Raw genomic sequence first — 18371 nt, 5'->3', positions numbered from 1 at the left:
GAAGAAAAGAATGTGGAGTGTGCAAGGAGACACATTGTGGAGTCATTCAGTGTCTATTTCCTGAGAGTAACAATCTAATTACAGCCATTTACGTCCATATTCAAGTAAAATAGACCATAAAGCCGAGTATCCTTCCTTGCAAATACGGTAACTTCCGTTCAACAGTTGCCAAAACGTCAAGACGGCAACTGCCAAATGGCCAAACTCAAGGCCTTAGAGTCCACAAAGCCACGGGGACGGCAACGTCTCGGAAGAAAGGTGCACATTCAGGAAGTTTCTCTCCAGACAGCTTTTGGAAATGTTTTTACTTGCAGCCACAAGTTCTTCAGGTGGTGGATATGACTTTCACAACATTTAGAGATGCGTCTGAAGTTTATAGAGATAAACTATATGTCATTACTAAAGTATGCCCAGTATCCTTGTTGATAAACATCAAACCTTATCCAAAAAGAAGAAGAAAAAAGCTAAATGTCTAACGATATCAAAATATGCGGTCATGGTCGACCCGTGTTGATCCATATTTCCTCCAGCAGGAGTACTGGGAGTACTGGGCCCCAGTTAATATGCATTTCTGCTAATAAGAAGAAACAAAAGAAATCGGATTTCACTCAACATATCGCTCCAGATCAGGAATTGGTACGGCGTTTTCCAGGCTTGCAGCTAGCACCTCTGAATATCTGATAGAAATAAATAGCACAAATTCGAAAACATATAAAACTGCTAATGAGATACAATTTTATGGAGGAGGAATTTCCAATTGAAGTATATTAAATGATTATGTGAGACCTTCTGCACAGGACTCTTCAGTGTTTATTCGAGGGTTTGATGGTTTAAACTGGACTTGTTTGTTTAACTTGTTCGGTTAATCCCATGTTTGTCTGACAGCTTGGAGAGTTAAATGTAAGGAAACTACATCATGACAGCCCAAAGCTAGATAAATAAATGAACAGAAACACAAACAAACACAAGTGTATGTTAGAAAATAACAGATAATCAAACACATAATGACAAAATTGGGTCTTTGCCTGGAGTGTTGGACCAGGAAGTTGATCTGTGTGAGAAACATTGTTCACTGTAGGTTTTCAAATGGTCGTCTGTTTGTGGAACTTGCCGAGTGTTTATCATATTATCCTCTGTTCTCACAGAGTGGGCCCTCTATACACCAAACTTTGGTTAGCAAGAACTAACTGGCAGAACCGTTTTTTTTTGTTTTTGTGTGCGTGCATGCGCGTGTGTGTGTCTCTGTGTGTGTGTGTGTGTGTGTGACAGCATGAGTGTGCGTGGTCTGTCTGCTGTGTTTTTTCCACAACTTTGGGATGAGATCTGAGAGGAAACGGACAGATTTCCATCTGTCTGCTTCATTTGCAAAAAAAAAAAAAAAAAAAAGCCCTTCTTGCGATTCAAATATATGCTTTAGCCACCGCTCTCTTGCCCTCCCTCCCTCTCTATCTCTCTCTCTCTCTCTCTCTCTCTCCCATCTCTCCATCTCTCCCTCTCTATCCAAGTGGCATCTGTGGATGACCAGGGCATCAAGAGTCTCAGGGGCTGAGAGGGGGAACAGGGAGAGAGGAGGGGGGGAGAAAAAGAAAGGAGAGAGAGAGGGAGAGAGAGAAAGTGAGAGAGAGAAAGAGGGAGCAAGCGCCTCTCACTTCATATTTCCCCAGCACCACCCCGGCGTGCCAGCCAGCCTGCAGTCTGTTCTCCTTTGAGCTTTCTATTCTACCACAGAACAGAAAAAAAAATCAATTCATATTTCCATAATCCACACTCCTGTCTGTCTGCATGTCTTCCTCCCCCCCTTCCCATCTCTCTCTCTCTCTCTCTCTCTCTCTCTCTCTTTCTCCCTCTCCCCTGGGGTAGACTAACCCCTCCACCCCGATCCTACGGCCTACAAATGTCATTACGCTGAGCAACAATAACGGCCTAAACAAAAGGAGGCCTTGCTCTGAGCCCTGAGCCCCTCTTGCAGAGACTGTTGGCTGCTGCTGCCATATGCTGGCCAGCTCGGGCCACAGAAAGAGATATAGACTGTGGCTCCAGAGGACTCCAGCCTTCAGCCCCACAAAAGGAGGAAAGGAGCCCTAATCCTGGTAATGAGGCCCGTGAATACAGTCTTTATGTATACGGGGGAAAGGGCCAATCCCTCTGTACACAGCACGCTAACTCGCCATCTTAAGGGCCATCTTATCCACACAAACGATCTGGTCCACAACAGAATCAAAAGAAAAGTAAGGTTGTGGGTGGGATGAAAAGGGAGACGTGTCGCAGAGGAAGGACGAGGCAGGCCCACGACGGCACATGGACTATGTTTACACTACTTTTTGAAGAGGGGGGGGTTTCATCTCTGTTGGGTTCAGCTGCTCTTTTTTTACTCCTCTTCCATTTCCTGTGCCTACCTCTGCAAGTCTGTAATTTTGGCGCTCACACTCTGGTTCCCTCACTCCCTGTTCCTCTTCTTGCTTTGATTGCATGCTCTGGTTCTTGTGGGGTAGGCAGACATCGCCTGAAGCGTCTTTCTACAAGCCCGTTTATTCCTCAAAGTGGATCAGAGAGACAGGAGAGCCGTTTACACTCACTGGCTTGGCTGCTGCATTGAGAGATAGTTAGCCTACGCACATATTGCTTTATTTTCCGCTATAGTTGTCTCTTTTTTTTTTTCTTCCTTCAGCCCAATGATGCGCCGCTGCAGTCATCTGTCCATCGTTTTGCTCCAGGATCTGTTTTGCGCTGTGGCCACTTTGGGAACAGAAACCAATATGTTGCATGTCTTGTGTTTTTTTTTCTACTCTCGTTACTAACACTAAAAGATTGCCAGTGAAATCAACCACACACAGTCCTGGAGTCATCACGCGTCTCTGCAACAACAGGAGAATGAGTCAAACTAATCTACTTACGGAACGATGTGCGCAACGCAGAGATTAATACGCACGCCGTTACAGGCCATGTTCTTGTTTTGATCAGGTTGGATCTCGACTGTGGTTCTTTGAAGGTGAAGCCAGAGATAAATAACAAAGACGCCCTGCTGAGGTGCCGTTCTTTCCTAAGGGTAAGGAGCAGGGCTTTTAAATAAAAAAAAAGGATATCAAATCCATTTCAATAATTCTCCAAAAATGTTTTGCATACGCGTGTTCTACACGTTGTCCCCTCGAGACAGCCGATACCAACTGTGATTGGCTTAAAGGGTAATTTGGGTTTTTTGACAATTTGGGTCTTATTAGGTAGTTTTGGCCACCATTTATATGATTAACAATAACATTGCACTCACCAAGTTGACTGAAGTGACATCAATACAAATGAGTCAGATGGGACGATACACATTTAACAAGGTTATAGAGAACAGACGAATAATACAACTTTTCATCTCCTGCTGAACCATTTAAATACTTCAACTGAGGGTATCAACCAATACCAGCTATAGAACCAATACCTGCGCTTTCTTTTGCTTTAAAGTTAACATCAGTATATCTCAATTCTTCAAACTTGATGGATCCATTTTATGTGACATAACATTGGGCCAGGGATTACTTTGGCATTAAAAAAAACACTGAATTGTACTTATCTAACTTATCTTATTAATTGTAGTTATTTACTGTATGTGTATATATATATATATATATATATATATATATATATATATATATATATATATATATATATATATATATATATATATGTGTGTGTGTGTGTGTGTGTGACTCCTCAACAGTGCAGATAGTAGGGTGGCACTGAGGTGTATATGACTGGTTTAGAATAACTGCTTTTGCAAAAATGTATTGCAAAACAGCTGCAGATTTTCCTTTCAGATTGAAAATGAACGTGATAATGCTCTACATGTGAAACAATGGGAAGCAGACACAGTGAGAGAGAAAGCGAGAGATACAAAGAGAGGAAGAGTAAGAGGAGAAAACAGAGGTGTGCATTCCTGTCACGGTTGCATGATAATTACTGATTCGTCGGTTATTGAAGACCTGCTCACTGCTTTTCATTACCAGCAACAGACGTACAATGAGACGGAGAGAGACAGAGAGGAGGAGGAGGAGGAGGAGGGAGGGAGAGATGAGGAGGAGGAGAGTGGTGGTGGTGGTGGTGGTGGTGGTGATAGGTGTTTGGGGGGGTTACCACAGGATGGCAGGGTGAGTGAGGGCATTAGGCAAGGAAGGGAGATGGGAAAGGAGGAGGAGGTAGAGGTTGTCTATAACGACTGAGAGGGAGCGAGAGAGAGAGAGAGATGGAGAGGGAGAGAGGGAGGAAAGAATGAAAAAGCAGAGTGGTGTTCCAACCTGGTCGGTGTGGTCCTGGGGGAAGCTCCACAGCACGGTTGGATCTAGAGGTAATTGACAGACAGCATTAATCAGCGGGTGAGAAACACACCGTCTTCGCTAGCTGCCTCAGAACACATACATATTAATGAGAGGGGTGGGGGCAAGGGTGGCTGCTGCGAGTTTGTGTGCACACACACACACACTTATATACTCACTTACACACACACACACACATGCAGAGCGGCACACAGTGAAAGACAAGAGAGCGAGTGTGTCTAGGAGGTATATGCTGTAAATATGCTAATCTATATTCTCAGTGTAGATATGATAGTTTATATTACCAAATCATGCACGTTTAAGAAAGCCACATCAACACATACTCTAGTTTATTTTCATTTAATTATTCCTACAGTGAGACACGCCTGGCTGTTTGCTGGAGAGATGTAAAAACCTATAAGCTAAAGGGTTTAACACCGGAACAGAGGTTGGAGATTTGTTTCTTCTCTCCAGTAAATAACATTTAGTGTCGAGAGATTAGCCAAGAGAAATGTACTAATTCAGGTTTTGTCAATTAAGAGTTAGGTCCGTAATAAAGTGTACACACTGAGCATTAGTTGGGTTGGAAAATAGATGACATTATAAATCAAAACATTTTAAGATAAACATGTTGTTTTCATTAGCTGTGAGGGGTATTCCTCATTCTTTCTGACATTTTTTAGACCACTTAGTAATTAATTAATCAAAAGGAGAACGGAAATCAACAGTAAAATAATCACCAGTTGCAGTAGGATATGCTTCAAAGACATTCAGGATGTCAGATTAATGTTTTATGTAAATAATAAAGACAGAGCGTACAAGAAAATCATAGTATGTACGTAATTCTCTTTGCACTTATAGTTTGAAATTACTGGGTAAATCGTCAGGGCAAAACAACCCTTTATTTGAATTATCTATTTGCATTAGTGTCACTTCTTTTAAAGCTTATTTCCAAACCAAAACACGAGACCTTCTTCTCACAGGCGTCTGCCGTGTGTTTGAAAGGAAGCAGCCACTGAGCGATACCCTGAACACAGGGGTCTCTGGTAAACACGGCTTCCACAGCTCCAAGGTCATCCTGTGACCTCGGCAGGAACAGCAAGGGTTTGCAGAGACGAGCTCTTGCGTGCCGGGTTCACTGTCATGGACGTGCAAAAAGGCCTGCAGGCCCCTGAACGCCCCCACCGCTGTCTGAGACAAAGTGAATCTGGAAAGCTCTAAACCTTTTGATAGCATAGCAATAACGGTGAGTTCAACAGGTAAAACAGATTTAGTCCGTTGTCCTTTAATTAAAAAGATGCATGACCCATTTTAACACAGGCTAAACGTGGGTATGATCCCGCCCTTCGCATATGTCCAAGTAAGATTAATGCAAACATTTATGAAGCCAGAGGGGAGGACCCCCCCACTCCCCACCTTTACCTCAGTAAAGAGGACATACAATAACACACAATGTGTAGAGTAGCTTCATGGCTAACCCACCAGGCAGCCTGGGAGAGAGAGAGCTCCACAATGGACAAACGGATGACAGGACGCAGCAGAATCCATCATGCCTTACATAATCCTGTTGGATAATTTCATGGGCCCCAGCTTGAAAAGAGCAGCACAGAAAAAAAAAAAAAAACAGCAAAGCTCTACTAACCAACTCCGACCCCCCCAAAGTCACCCCCTCCTCTGCCACAGTTAGGGCTATTTTATGCCAATTTGCTGGGTGAGAGGATGGGAACTGCTGCTGGAGTGTGATGCAGGACAGAAGAAGACGAGAGGGTAAGGGGAGGTCTACTTTAGTGTCCTTCTTCACGACTGAGCTGATGGGCACGACGTTGAAAGTTGCAACACACACGTGTCAAAAGACTTTTTGACGTGTCATGCAAGAAAAGCACAGGTGAGCTTGTACACTGCAGCCTTTAATTCATCTTCATTGCATCGCTGATTACAGTATAATGACCCACATTGAAGGTCTAATTAAGTGTTTGATATTCAGATTTACTGCCATGGTTCATAATAGTTTAGATAAGTTGAACAATAGAAAAATAACAGATGACATCCTTCAAATATATGAGCCCAAAAGCAGTCATAAGGAAAAAGTTTCGCTCCTTCTTTGGGGCTTGTATGAAAGCTCCAGGAGTAGAATGAGGTAAGATTAAGTCGTTGAGTATATTCAATTCAGTATTGAGTCATTGTATTGAGTGCTGCAGAGAGAGAGAGTCATAAATAAAGAAAGCAAAGGAGGCAGAAAACATTGAGTTGTAACGACACCACGCAAGAACTTCAGAGCTTCACCAAACACCTTTCTTTATCCTTCATATCTTCTCTTTCCTCTGCATCCTGTGCGTTTCCTTTCTATCCAACAGGCTCTTATTGTTTCCGTTCTGCTCCACCTCCACGTTTCTCTGCCAATCCGTTTGCCTCGTGCTTCTCCTTCCCACTGCCTTTTTCTTTTAAATATTCATTTTTACCCCCAGTCCTTCACGCTCCTCCTTCTCGCCTCTCCTATTCCCATGCTCGACGGATTTTTTTTAAATATTTTTTCCACAACCTTTCTTGTTCTTCATCCCGCCCTCCCCTGCAGCTCTGTCCTCTTCACTTCTGCACCCCCCACCCCTCCCCACTCTTTTTTTTCCACCCTTTTGCGTTAATATACCCCTCCCTTTGGATGTGCAAGGCGTGTGGTGGACTCGAGAGGGGGCCTGAAGGGGGTTAAGGCTGAAAGTTGAAGGTTACAGAGGTGAAGAGGACCCCTGCTGCTCTGCCAGGGGACACAAATGTCACCATGACAGATCCTACACTGGTTAATCCACCCTCCCCTTCTTCAAAACACACACATACACACACACGCGCAAACTAGAGCTGCAAATCATGTGCAAAAAAAAATAAAAAATGCAACAATTCATTTCTGAACACTGCAACAGTCAACTGTGACACATGTAATACATACATTTACTAAACAATGTTCCTTTCAGCACTAAAACAAGTATTTAAAGGTGCAAAAAGTATGCTTGCAATTTTCTCAATTGAAATGTCTGTAAGCAAATACGTTTGTGTTTTTTGCAGCCTTTTCAGGATCTTGCTGTGGCTTTTTACAAACACATTATATGAATGTGTTTGGCTTTCGCACAAGGTCAGGTTTAACAAATGGCAATATGATTTATCGCTTTTGACATTTTTCCAATTCGAACCCAACACTGCTCGTTCACACGCCGGCGTGCTGCATGCTCCTGATCTGTCCATACTTCTGTCTTGTGAAACCACGGTCTGGTCGGTCTCGTGATACATTGATCTGTTCGACAACAGCCTCTCCAAAATGTTAAACGTGTTTCTTTTATTTTGACAAAATACATAAAGAGCTGTTGCAAACAAACATAGAAACAACAGTAAATTGCACGCGACACCAGCGACGAGGGAAAAACAACCTATAGCATTTTCACCCCGGTGAAGTATAAACAGATCCAATGGGTGAGAATTGAATTGAAATCACCTATCCGGAGCTGGAGTCCTCCATTCACACCCCAGGAAATGGAGGTGAGGCAAATGTGATAAAAAAAACAAAGCTCAAGGAGTGACCATTGGTCTCTGTTTGCAAAGCGTGTGTGTGTCTGTGTACAAATGTGTGCTGGTACATGCGTGTTCACAGATGGATAGGAAGCTCAGGATTGAATATTCACTGTACAGTAGCATGTCCATTGATCTCCGAGGGCTTCAAGCGTGGCTGACCTCCAACAGTCACGATGGGGGCAACGCGCAGGAAGCCCCTGAGCCGTGACACAGATACTGGGAGGGGAGAGGGAGGTGGTGGTAGATACGGTGGAAAATCAATGTTTTGGCTATTCCTGAGACGCCGGTCTTTAAAAGTTGGATGAGAAGAGTGAGCGAGGAGAAAGGAGGGTTAATAGGTGAAGGGTGTTGGGAGCTGAGAGCGGGGCAACAGGGAAGGAGTGGGAGGAGGAGGAAGGACGGGATGAGGGAAGAAATGGATGGCTCGCCTGAGAGTGGGAGGTAGGAGAACTCTGCCTCTCTCTCAAACTGGCACCACTTCCTTTCTACCTACTCAGGTGGATCATTAGGCGTGAGAGAATTAAACAGAATAAATTAACAAGACGCGTGTTCACCGAAACACGAGAAAGACGAGAACCAAAACCCTTCATCTCTTCTTTTTCTTCTATTATCTGCATGAATCTAAGTGCACTGGCACGTCCAAGTAGGCTAAAAATGAGAAATGCTGGCATCTTCCTTTTGGCATGAATCTACGCTTCTTGGGATTTCCAAGTAGGCTAAAAAGAAGCTGTTGGCAGAGGATGTCATTCCTAATGTTGCCCTAATGCTGCTGGCTGGAAGAAAAAAGTTGGCGCACGACACCAGTGTGTCAGAAAGCTTGCACTGCCCGGCAACTTATTCAACTATTCAACCTATTGTCACTAAAAAAAAAAAAGGAGCGGAATCCAACTGATTTACTCACTCACTTTGAATGACATAAAGAGTTATAAAAATAGCCTTTTGAGAACTACTGGGAGAAAAAAAAGCATATGCTGAACATGAAACACACCCACAGTGAGACGAGGCCTGCGTTTGTGTTTCTATAGGATCACCTTGCAGCTCAATAACAGCGGCCTGAATGCACGGCTCTGGCTTTAAGACAGAGAGATTTCAGTAAAAACACAAAAAGACCTAACCCTAAATCCAGTGTGAATACACATTTAGATGAAAGCTTCTAGTTTATAATTCTCTATACTATGTGAATCAAACACAGACTTTGAGCCCTCATGGCCATCCAATGTTCTAAAGGCATAAAAACACTTCTTTTTTTTTCACCTTACTCCATGAACTACTGAATGTGTGTTGCGAGTGAATAGGGGGCCTGTTTGTTAAGAGAGGCCAAATCCCATATGGTGAACAGCAGCTTCTCTAGTGAGAAGGGAGGCTTGTGAAAGCCACCGGCAGCCCCTCTCCTCCATCCGCGCTCCGGAGATGAAGGGATGTAGCGCCTGCCTCTCCTTGTTCCTCCTTTCTCTCGCTCCCTTTGCCTCCTCTCCTCCCTCTTTCTTGGCCAAGGGGTTAAACTGCTGCACTCTAACCTCCTTGGCAGTGATTTTCTCATTCACTCCCGTTCCTCTCGCTCACTCTCTCATCTCTGAGAGAGGTTTATTTCACAGTATGTAGTGGATTAGGCCCCCCCCACCCACCCCTCTCGTACGCCCTCGGACAAAAGCATTGTTTTAGCGCTAGCCCGTTCGCTGTAACGTTGGAGGAAGCTACCGCTACTAAGCATCCACAATACGGCCATTGTGGACACGGGGCTGAAGGGACCCTGCCTCGGAGGCCGGCGTCTAGACTTTGAGCCTGGGCCGATTGGAGAAACAGAGGGAGAAAATCCCATCAGGCAGTGGAGTGAAAGTTAACTAAGGTAACCTGCTGTGAACCTGATGAAGATGTCAAGCCAACATATGGTAAAAAATGTCTATTGTCAGAACAAGAAGCTTTCTTTCCTCTGAGGGAGGGTATGGTGGAGGAGGAGGAGGAGGCGGAGACGAGTGGTGGTTAAAGAAGACGAGGGGGGGTTGCAAAAACCTAAAAGAAGGAATAACTGTGGTGGTCATCGTTTTACTTCTGGATCAGTAGCTTTATTCTGGCCAGGAGGAGGCCCAACCCCTACACTCACAATTAAAAGGAGTAAGCAGATTAACTGGCATTTTACAAAAGGCCGGCAGAACGAAAAACACACTCACAGACGTTTAAAAAAAAACTTTCCCCTTTCGCCTATCGAGTCTTAGACTGCACACTGCAAATGGCATTACATTTCATGCTGATTTAGTGCGCGGAGGGAGAAGAGAAACATCTTAAACGATGATATGGTGCTTAAGTTTACTAAAACTGATTGGTCACACGATGTTGTTACGAATGAGGACTGAGGACTGACAGAAAAAGTGAAAGCCGGAGGTTAGTCGAAAACTACCTGGAACAAATTAGAACAAATTCCTCTTTGACAAAGGGCACATCTTTTCTTGTTTAAAAGGCACGATCAAATACATTACTACATTGGTCTAGATTTGGTCTGGAAATAGGTCTACATTTTTAAAAAAAAAGGAGCGATGCATTTTAATTACAATGCTTGAAAATGTGAATAAAACAAAAAAGAAAACCTCTAAGGTAGAACCTCCTTTACCGGCCAAAAAAAAAAAAGAAAATCAACTGGCAGGCTTCACATGTGAGAGATGTCGGCCTGAGGGGATTTCTGAGCCATTTCTACAACTACATCTGAAACAGATAAACAACAGCCTCAGCCACTGGAAGGAGAAGAAAGAAAGAGCTGAATGGAGATGATGTGACCCTAATAATGCCACATTAATTGTTCCGTCTTCCCTTGAAAAAAAATGCTTGAGAAGGATGAGCTGAGAAAGAGAGAGAGAGGAAAAAGATAGCGAGAGAGAGAGAGAGAGAGACGGGTGTGGGGGGGGGGGGGTGGAGAGGGAGAGACAGAAAGAGAGAAGTGAAAGTGATACTGTCTTCAGGCTAGTTGGGATGCAACCCAATTTCACAGCTTCACGAATGAGTGGCACAGCATATGGATGCAACCTTTGTGACAGCCTCTGTGTATCACCACGTATCAGCGTTGATATTCCCAGTCAGATTCCATACTGGTCCAACATTATGTCAAACACCGGCTTCGCATGACTGCATCTTTCCACACAGCACACAGACGGCATGTTTGTTGTGGGGGGGGGGGGGGGGGGGGTAAGAAAAACAAACCAGCATCTCCCTTGACAGACTCGTCTCCAACTCTGTCTTCACTGTATTATGTTCTGTTGCTGCCAAATAACAAAATCAAGTTCTTACATTAACGCAGTAATGTGCCCTAAAATCTGGGATCTAATCTGAAATCTGAGACATGACCCAGATACGTATTTCCAAATAGAAAAAAGGGGGGAAAAGGAGGGCAGGCTGCAACGGCACAGGTTAGTGGGTACGATTCTATCGCTGCTTGTTGGCTTGTCGCCTTAAATACCAACATTTCTTCACATAATCACATACTTTCTCTCCATATGGTCCAACCATCTGCCTCGGTCCAAACACAACATCTATATGTGCACAGTTAATTATTAATAACTCTATTATTAAGTTAATATAACCTGGACCAACAGTGTAACTTGAATTTTCGGTGAAAAACAAGAGAAAATAAAATAGTTTTTTGGGGGTTTACAACTTACAAAGTCAAAGAGCGCTGGTGCTCAGGTCATTGTCACTCAATTACACCTGCTTAAAGGTGGAGTTCCTTTCCTCGTCTTTGAGGTGGTGGCTGCAGCATCAGAGGAAACACAGTGCAGCACAGCGTCTCCTTGAGGTGTGGAGAGGATCGATCTCAGTTAATGTCACATGGCACGGCACCCAGAGGCAGCTGTGTGCTGCTGATGACAGTGTAAAGCCTTGCCTTTGGCGGCTACATGCTCGGTGCTGCCGAGCTGCGATTTGAAGTTCACATGCAGGGGCTGACAGACAGACAGACAGACAGACAGACAGACAGACAGACAGACAGACAGACAGACAGACAGCTCTCAGTCAGACAGGCAGTCAGTCAGTCAGCCAATCCCTCCACAGGGATGACAATATGTCTGTATCCGTTAAAAGCACACAATAGTGCCGAAACACCTTCAGCGGGGTCGCAATGCTCTGCAGGACTGATGGACGAAATGCTGACAGAAAAAACACACTGTTGAACCACTGAAATCTAAACACACACACACACTTTCTCAATATGTAACTGGCTTCAGGAGTAGAAGATAAAAATGTTGGCTAACCCGTTTTAAGGAGATTATTTGTCAGGGTCATTTGGAGAAAAAGGACAAACTGAAAGTGTATAATAGAATAATGACTTTTGGCATGTATTTTTCATTCATTTCATTTATTTGTCATCATTTTCTCAAGCCCAAAGTCATGCTGTATCCAATTAAGCTCATGTTTGGCATTTTTGTTTGATAAATTATATTGAAATAAATCAATCAACATTTCAATAGACCAATAACTAAATATACAAACTATTTCCACACTAGACCTGATATAAACTGTAAATGTGTTGGTTGTTTGTGGAATGATCGTTGGTTGTTGTGTGTATTCAGGAGATTTAGAAGTTCATGATCTTTAAAAGACAAATTAACAATTGGAAATGCTATTTGTGGATTCAGTATCTACTTTATTAAAAAAAAGGAGGCGTGACATATTAAGACACATATTTTTATGTCACGCTATCGATGTAACATCAATAAATTGTCCCGTCCTAGTGGGAGGGAGGTATAAGTGTCTGTGTGTGTGTATGTGTGTGTGTGTGTGTGTCTGTCCGTCTACATGAAAACAAAGACCTTGTGGATGAATTATATGATTTGCAATGATAAATGGTCCCAGACATTCACAGAGACGTCGAGACTGACCTATATTTTCTGTCTTGAAAAAATAGGCCAGAACCCAAATTAAGGGGCCAGCAGGGTTACAACATGCGTGTAAACGCCGTCGTCTTCACAGTAATTGTGTGGCGTTGGGCTGCATAGAAGCAGCCTTGAATGGAGAGACGTAGCCTCCGGGCATATAGCTGTTGACGTGTAAATAGTGGGGGATAGAAGCCAAGATGACAGCGCAGACAGGAGGCCCGTACCACGAGTTCTGCTCCACTCGGGTTTAGACTTGACCACAGAAATTAAGGTTTAAAGGACAACAGTCTAGATGTCAGGATACCAGTACTCATATCATGTCAATAAGTAGGTTGATTTCATTAATTGCCGGGGAAAAACGCATCTCTTGTCTTTTGCATCGTTCATCTTTGGGGTCATTTTACATCAGTCAACATGGCAGCAGCCCTGTGAGACCATGATACAACCAGAGGACTTCATTCTTTGTACATCTGATCCATTCATATAAGTGGGGTTTAAAGAACACTGGATATTGTTTTAGTCTCCCCTGCAAAAATGATTACTCATCATTTTACATCAGGTTTCTTGCCAATAACGCAATACAAATAAAACATACTTTTGACAGCCGTAAATCAGAAATGCTCACACGTAACGGTTCCTGTAGGAACATCTCACAGAGAGCGCCGTCTCGTTTAATACGTCATGCCGTCGTTCCCACGGCACACGACCAGAGTCGTGGGCGGGTCATGAGGAGTGAGTAAACCCCAAATCCTGTTGGAGTCCTGTCATTTTTAAAACCTGCTGAATATGGCAGTCAAAAGTCACATATTTTTGAGCATAGCTTTTTTTGTGTTGATGGAATCCAATTTGCCAGACTAGGAACAGATTAACATCACTAAAGCGACATTAAAGCAGGAGCTGCACTAATCCTGTTCATTTGGGGGCTAAACTAGGCCACATTGGTATTACATGCATAAGAACCAGCCAATCATTGTTTGACTCGCAATACTTTGTGGTGTGTGTGTGTGTGTGTGTGCCATCTGCTGTGCTTAGCGTAAATACTCATGGCCCTCTATTGTCATCCTTTGACATGATACATGTGAAGAGGAGCTTAACTTTAAGATGACACTAGCGTTTTATTTTTTTGGAAGCTAAATTCAGCTGGACGATATTCTAGCCTTTGCTCCATGGTCTTTTTTATTTTCAAACGCATGAAACTCCCACAGCTTTCTGGTGAATAACTTAAGAGTGTCCACAAGGGAATACATTCATCTGCCATCACACAAAGATGCATAGCGAAATGCACACACATACACACAAATAATAAAAATAAACAGGCCACCAAGAACAATGCTGCGAGGCTGCAAGTGGGGGCGATGTGATGAAACTCTTCTGCATTCATCAAAATCATCTCTTTTTAAATCATTGATCGGGTTCCTACTTTTCCCCCCACTTTTTCGCCGTGGAAAGGGGAAGTCTAAAAATAGTCCGTGAGCGTCAGTGCCTAGAAGTCTTTCCATGTTCTCCCAGTCTGGCAGCATTAGTGAATTCAGATGAGCCTCTCCTGCAGCTCTCACCGCCTCTGTGTCTCTTTATCGTGCACAGACGCACACATCCATGCAGCAGGCGTGCACACGCATGCAGAGCCATACATGGTATACACACACACTATCCACCTAAACATGTACCTGCTATCACACACAGAAGCAGTTTGCCCCCCTGGAGTTTCTCTGCGTCAGTGAGTGGGAAAGCTCAGCCAGAAACCCCCTCGGTATCTCACCTCTCGTTTAATAGACTACCCCATCAGCATATCCACCACCACCACCACCCTTCATCCTCTCTCTCTCCCCCCTCCCCATCTCCCTTCCTCCCATCCTGCCCCACCCAGTCTCATTTTGCCCCAGTTCTTCATGCTCAGGCCAATAATACTCTGCAACAATGCTCTGAAGAAATAAGAGAGAAGTTCACTCACAGCTGTCCTGCATGTGATCAATGTGCATATAAGCGTGTGTGTGTTAAAACATGAACGTAGTGAAGTCACGTGGCACCACCTGAAAAGTCCCAGAGACTTGTCTTAACCAGTGATAATCAGAAAAGGGAAGCAAGAAGGATTGCGCCTTGGTTGTGTCAAACAACGTGTGATCACAAAGAAAAAGTTGCAATGTGAGAAGAACAGGTAGAAACAGGACACATGAAGTGTGAGTGTATGTGTGGAAAAAGACAGATGTCGCCAGACAGAACGGATGAACATTAGCGATGACAGTTTTTGCGGCCACACAAACTGAGCGCTCTCATTCAAACCGTGCTGTCAGACCAACAAAACAGAGTGCATAAGTGTGTAGAGCAGGTATACAACCGGTGCACATTCATTAGCATAACTTTTCACTCTGGTTATCATTGCCAAAGACACATAGACTGGAAAAAGAAAAAATATATATTATTATATATTATTATTATATATCTAGTTTAGAATTCTTCAGTGCCTCTACCGAGGCAACAACTCACATATTGTAGACCTGCACTAGACAAAAAGTGAACAATGCTGAGTCATGGTTTTAGCTGGACCATATAATCTGAAACAGAACATGCTGGGATGGTGGAAATTTTCGGACAACACTTGCTTCCAACTCCTTTCAATAAGAAAAGAGCTGGAACTACACCCAGTGAGCAGCAGGGTGCCACACAGCAACTGAACGGATGAGTGACTGTGAGCGGGGAGCTACAAATGACTCCAGACACCAACACCAAGAACGAGGATGTCGAGCATTGTGAAAAGCAGCAGCACCCGCGTGCCAACGTCGTCATCTGGATAACCAAAACAGAAATACCAACAATTCTTCTGTGATACCTCACCGTGTCGTACAAAGGACAGACTGTGATGATCCACCTTGGAAACTGAACAGGATAGGCTTGATTTGTGAACATGCAACTATTCCACAAAAGTCAAGCAGACTTCAAATGTAATGTCAAAGACAACAGTTGTTTTTTCTTTCCTGGAATGTGACCTCATCCATCAATACATATTCAAGTCACTTATGCCATCACATCCCATTACCGTCTTCTCATGTCTTGCTTGATTCATCATTCTGATGTCATTAAAATGAAATGTGGTTCTGATCTGCTGGCAGGTGATGCAGTCTTCCAAAAGTTGTGTACCGCTTGCTGCACCACATTAGCATCTCAATATGTCATTATTAAGAGTGTTCGCCAAAGAAAAGGGTGTCAACACACGTTCACACAAAAAAGCTGCCAAATGTTGGACTGTGGGTCCGCCATGATCCTATAGACACTGGCTTAAATTGGGAGGGGTTCCTCAAAGTCCACTCACACTGCGGTCATTACCATAGCATAAGCATCGCAGGGAAGTTGAGACTTCCTCAAATCATTTCAGAGAAAACCAACAAAAGACAACAAAGACTTGGACGATATCTGATTCTGTGGAAAGAGCCAATTTAGCAAAGTCATACGGGTGAGACAAAAGAGAAAGGCAGAAGGGTTGCGAGATAAATAAAGTGTGAGACCCCAAGGTCCTCTCAGGAGTGTGAGTGGAGGAGTGTGGCCTCTCTAATGACCAATCAACACCCTCCTTGCTGCCATGGCATCTGTTAGTACTCCAATGGCCTCCCGTCTGAGTGTGAGCCCACCATGAACTCAACGCGCAGCCGGAATCCAATCAGACTGCAGAAACGACAAAGCTTGGGTCAAGGAGCAATTATGACATTTTGCAGAATGTCAACGTTCAACCTTTTCTAAAAGTTCTACCGCTCAGGAGTTTTGCTCTACGAAAACGAAGGGTGGAAATGGGAAAAGGGTGAAAGCTAAAAGGGTAAAAAAGGAACATCACAGTGCTGCTTGAGGGGGGCTACAGCAGGGAAGAAAGCAGATTAATAACTAGCTAGCAAACAGCAGGTGACACTGTGAGACCTACGGGTCTTAGCAAAGATTCATCTCAGGATACAGAACAAAAGAAACTTTTCATCCGTGGACAAAATTCTGCTTCTCGGACCTATGCAAATGCATTTGTGTTTCACCATTCAAAACCTTCCAGAGCATATTTTTACGACAAGTGAGGGGCGATATCGTGAGACGCAGACGACAAACCTGTCACTTATCGCCAACAAAAAAGACGCACACTCTATGAGAAACTACTGACAGGCACAAGCGAGAGGTGGAAACAGAGCACTTTCACCCATCTACCAATGGCAGGGAAACTGACAATTTATCCCAATGTATCTGACCTGTATGTCTGAACTGAAAGAGAAACGCAAAAAAGGGGAAGCTTGACAAAAAAAAAGCCTGCAAAGTAAACCACACAGAAGAACCAGTGTCAGGTTTTAAACCCAAAAACGGTAGTCCTGTGAGGCACCAGTGCTAGCCATACGGTAAATCGTTCTCTTAATTGCAGCATGAATGCTGCAGTAAAATTGATACACTGATCTATTAAGTTTATTGCTTTGTTACTGGGAACAATCTGGCTGTAGGGAGCGAGCGAGGACAGGTAGCATCTGTCCCCACCTACTGCCTTGGCAGCATTAGCGTCATCTGCTAGCTTTGGCAGCATCTTGGAAGCACATCAATATGGCTTTATGTAGCCAGGGCCGCTAGTAGCTAGCATGCCAGTCACGCTCTCAGGCATCTCGCTCACAGCCTGAGCATCCACAGAGCGCTGAGCCAAGAGAGCTAAGCGGAACTGAGCTCGGGCTGAACAGGGAGGCCAGGTCTCCATGGACCTGCATGAGGAAAAAGGGCCAGTGTCTGTCATCTATCAACACATCCATGGTTAGAAGTGTGAGGCCAAGTCCAGATATGAACACGGCCATCATTGTAGATGTGAGCTTTTTTTTTTTGTTGTTGTTATTTATTTTCACTAGCGACACCTCTTCTGTTCATGCTCTTCAAATTTCTGTATCATTGTTTTATAATCAAATCTGGGATGTGATGGACATTTTTGTTAGACGCCATTGATATTATTTTGTTACCACGGGTGTTTGCCAAAAGACAGGGAGAAAAAAAAAATCCAACCTACCCATGGGAGTAATAATTGGGAATTTGTCCAACGCACTGAGAACACTGGCAGACTTAATTGCTCTAAATAACATGCTCTTAGCTACACACTTACACATTGTATTCGCCTTGACCACAGTATGATAAACTGGATCTGAAACCTGTAAATCAGACCTGATGTTTGGGCTAAATGTCAGGCATCAATAGCAGTCGTTCGCAGTTGAATGGCCCAGTTGGCTGAACATCACAAATCTACATAAGTCACATGAGTCGTCACTATCAGCAGTGTACATAACAGTCAAAGCTGTAATAATGGGAGTACTTAACAACAAAGTGCAAAGATCATCAGAATAATTTAGTGGAATTGATTTGAGATTGGAGCATTTCATCACAAGAAATACTAAGTGACTAAATGTGCTGAATAGGCAACTGCCCCTTCGGGCCATAATTCACAATGCTTAAGTCCAAAGGATGCACATTTTGAATTGTGTTGACATTCAGTTTTAGTCACCAAAACACAGTGAGTTGGGGTTACACCATAGAAATAGATTAGGAGTTGAACGGATATTCCCATTTAAATCAATGTAGCTGGATGCTCAGACAGAGCGGCGGCCATTTTTATGTGTTTAATTGCCATTGCGGCTGTTAGAGAGCTAACTTCCGTAAAAACTAAACC

The 18371-nt window shown here is 43.7% G+C and overlaps 1 protein-coding gene across 5 annotated transcripts in view; it reads right to left on the bottom strand.

Moving 5' to 3' along the window:
- dennd1b (DENN/MADD domain containing 1B) overlaps positions 1–18371 on the bottom strand; it is a 100054-nt gene that overhangs the window by 75966 nt on the left and 5717 nt on the right. For all 5 annotated transcript variants that reach the window (XM_068589521.1, XM_068589517.1, XM_068589518.1 and 2 more), the window contains exon 3: positions 4281–4324. In XM_068589521.1, coding sequence (XP_068445622.1) covers positions 4281–4324 — 44 coding nt within the window. The remainder of the gene's footprint in view (positions 1–4280; positions 4325–18371) is intronic.

Source organism: Clinocottus analis, unplaced genomic scaffold (genome assembly GCF_023055335.1).
Source record: "Clinocottus analis isolate CAN_PGR_092001 unplaced genomic scaffold, fCliAna1.0.p SCAF_23, whole genome shotgun sequence".
Lineage (NCBI taxonomy): Eukaryota > Metazoa > Chordata > Actinopteri > Perciformes > Cottidae > Clinocottus > Clinocottus analis.
The sequence above is the reverse complement of the archived record's forward strand: the minus strand, read 5'-3'. Positions and strand labels throughout refer to the sequence as shown.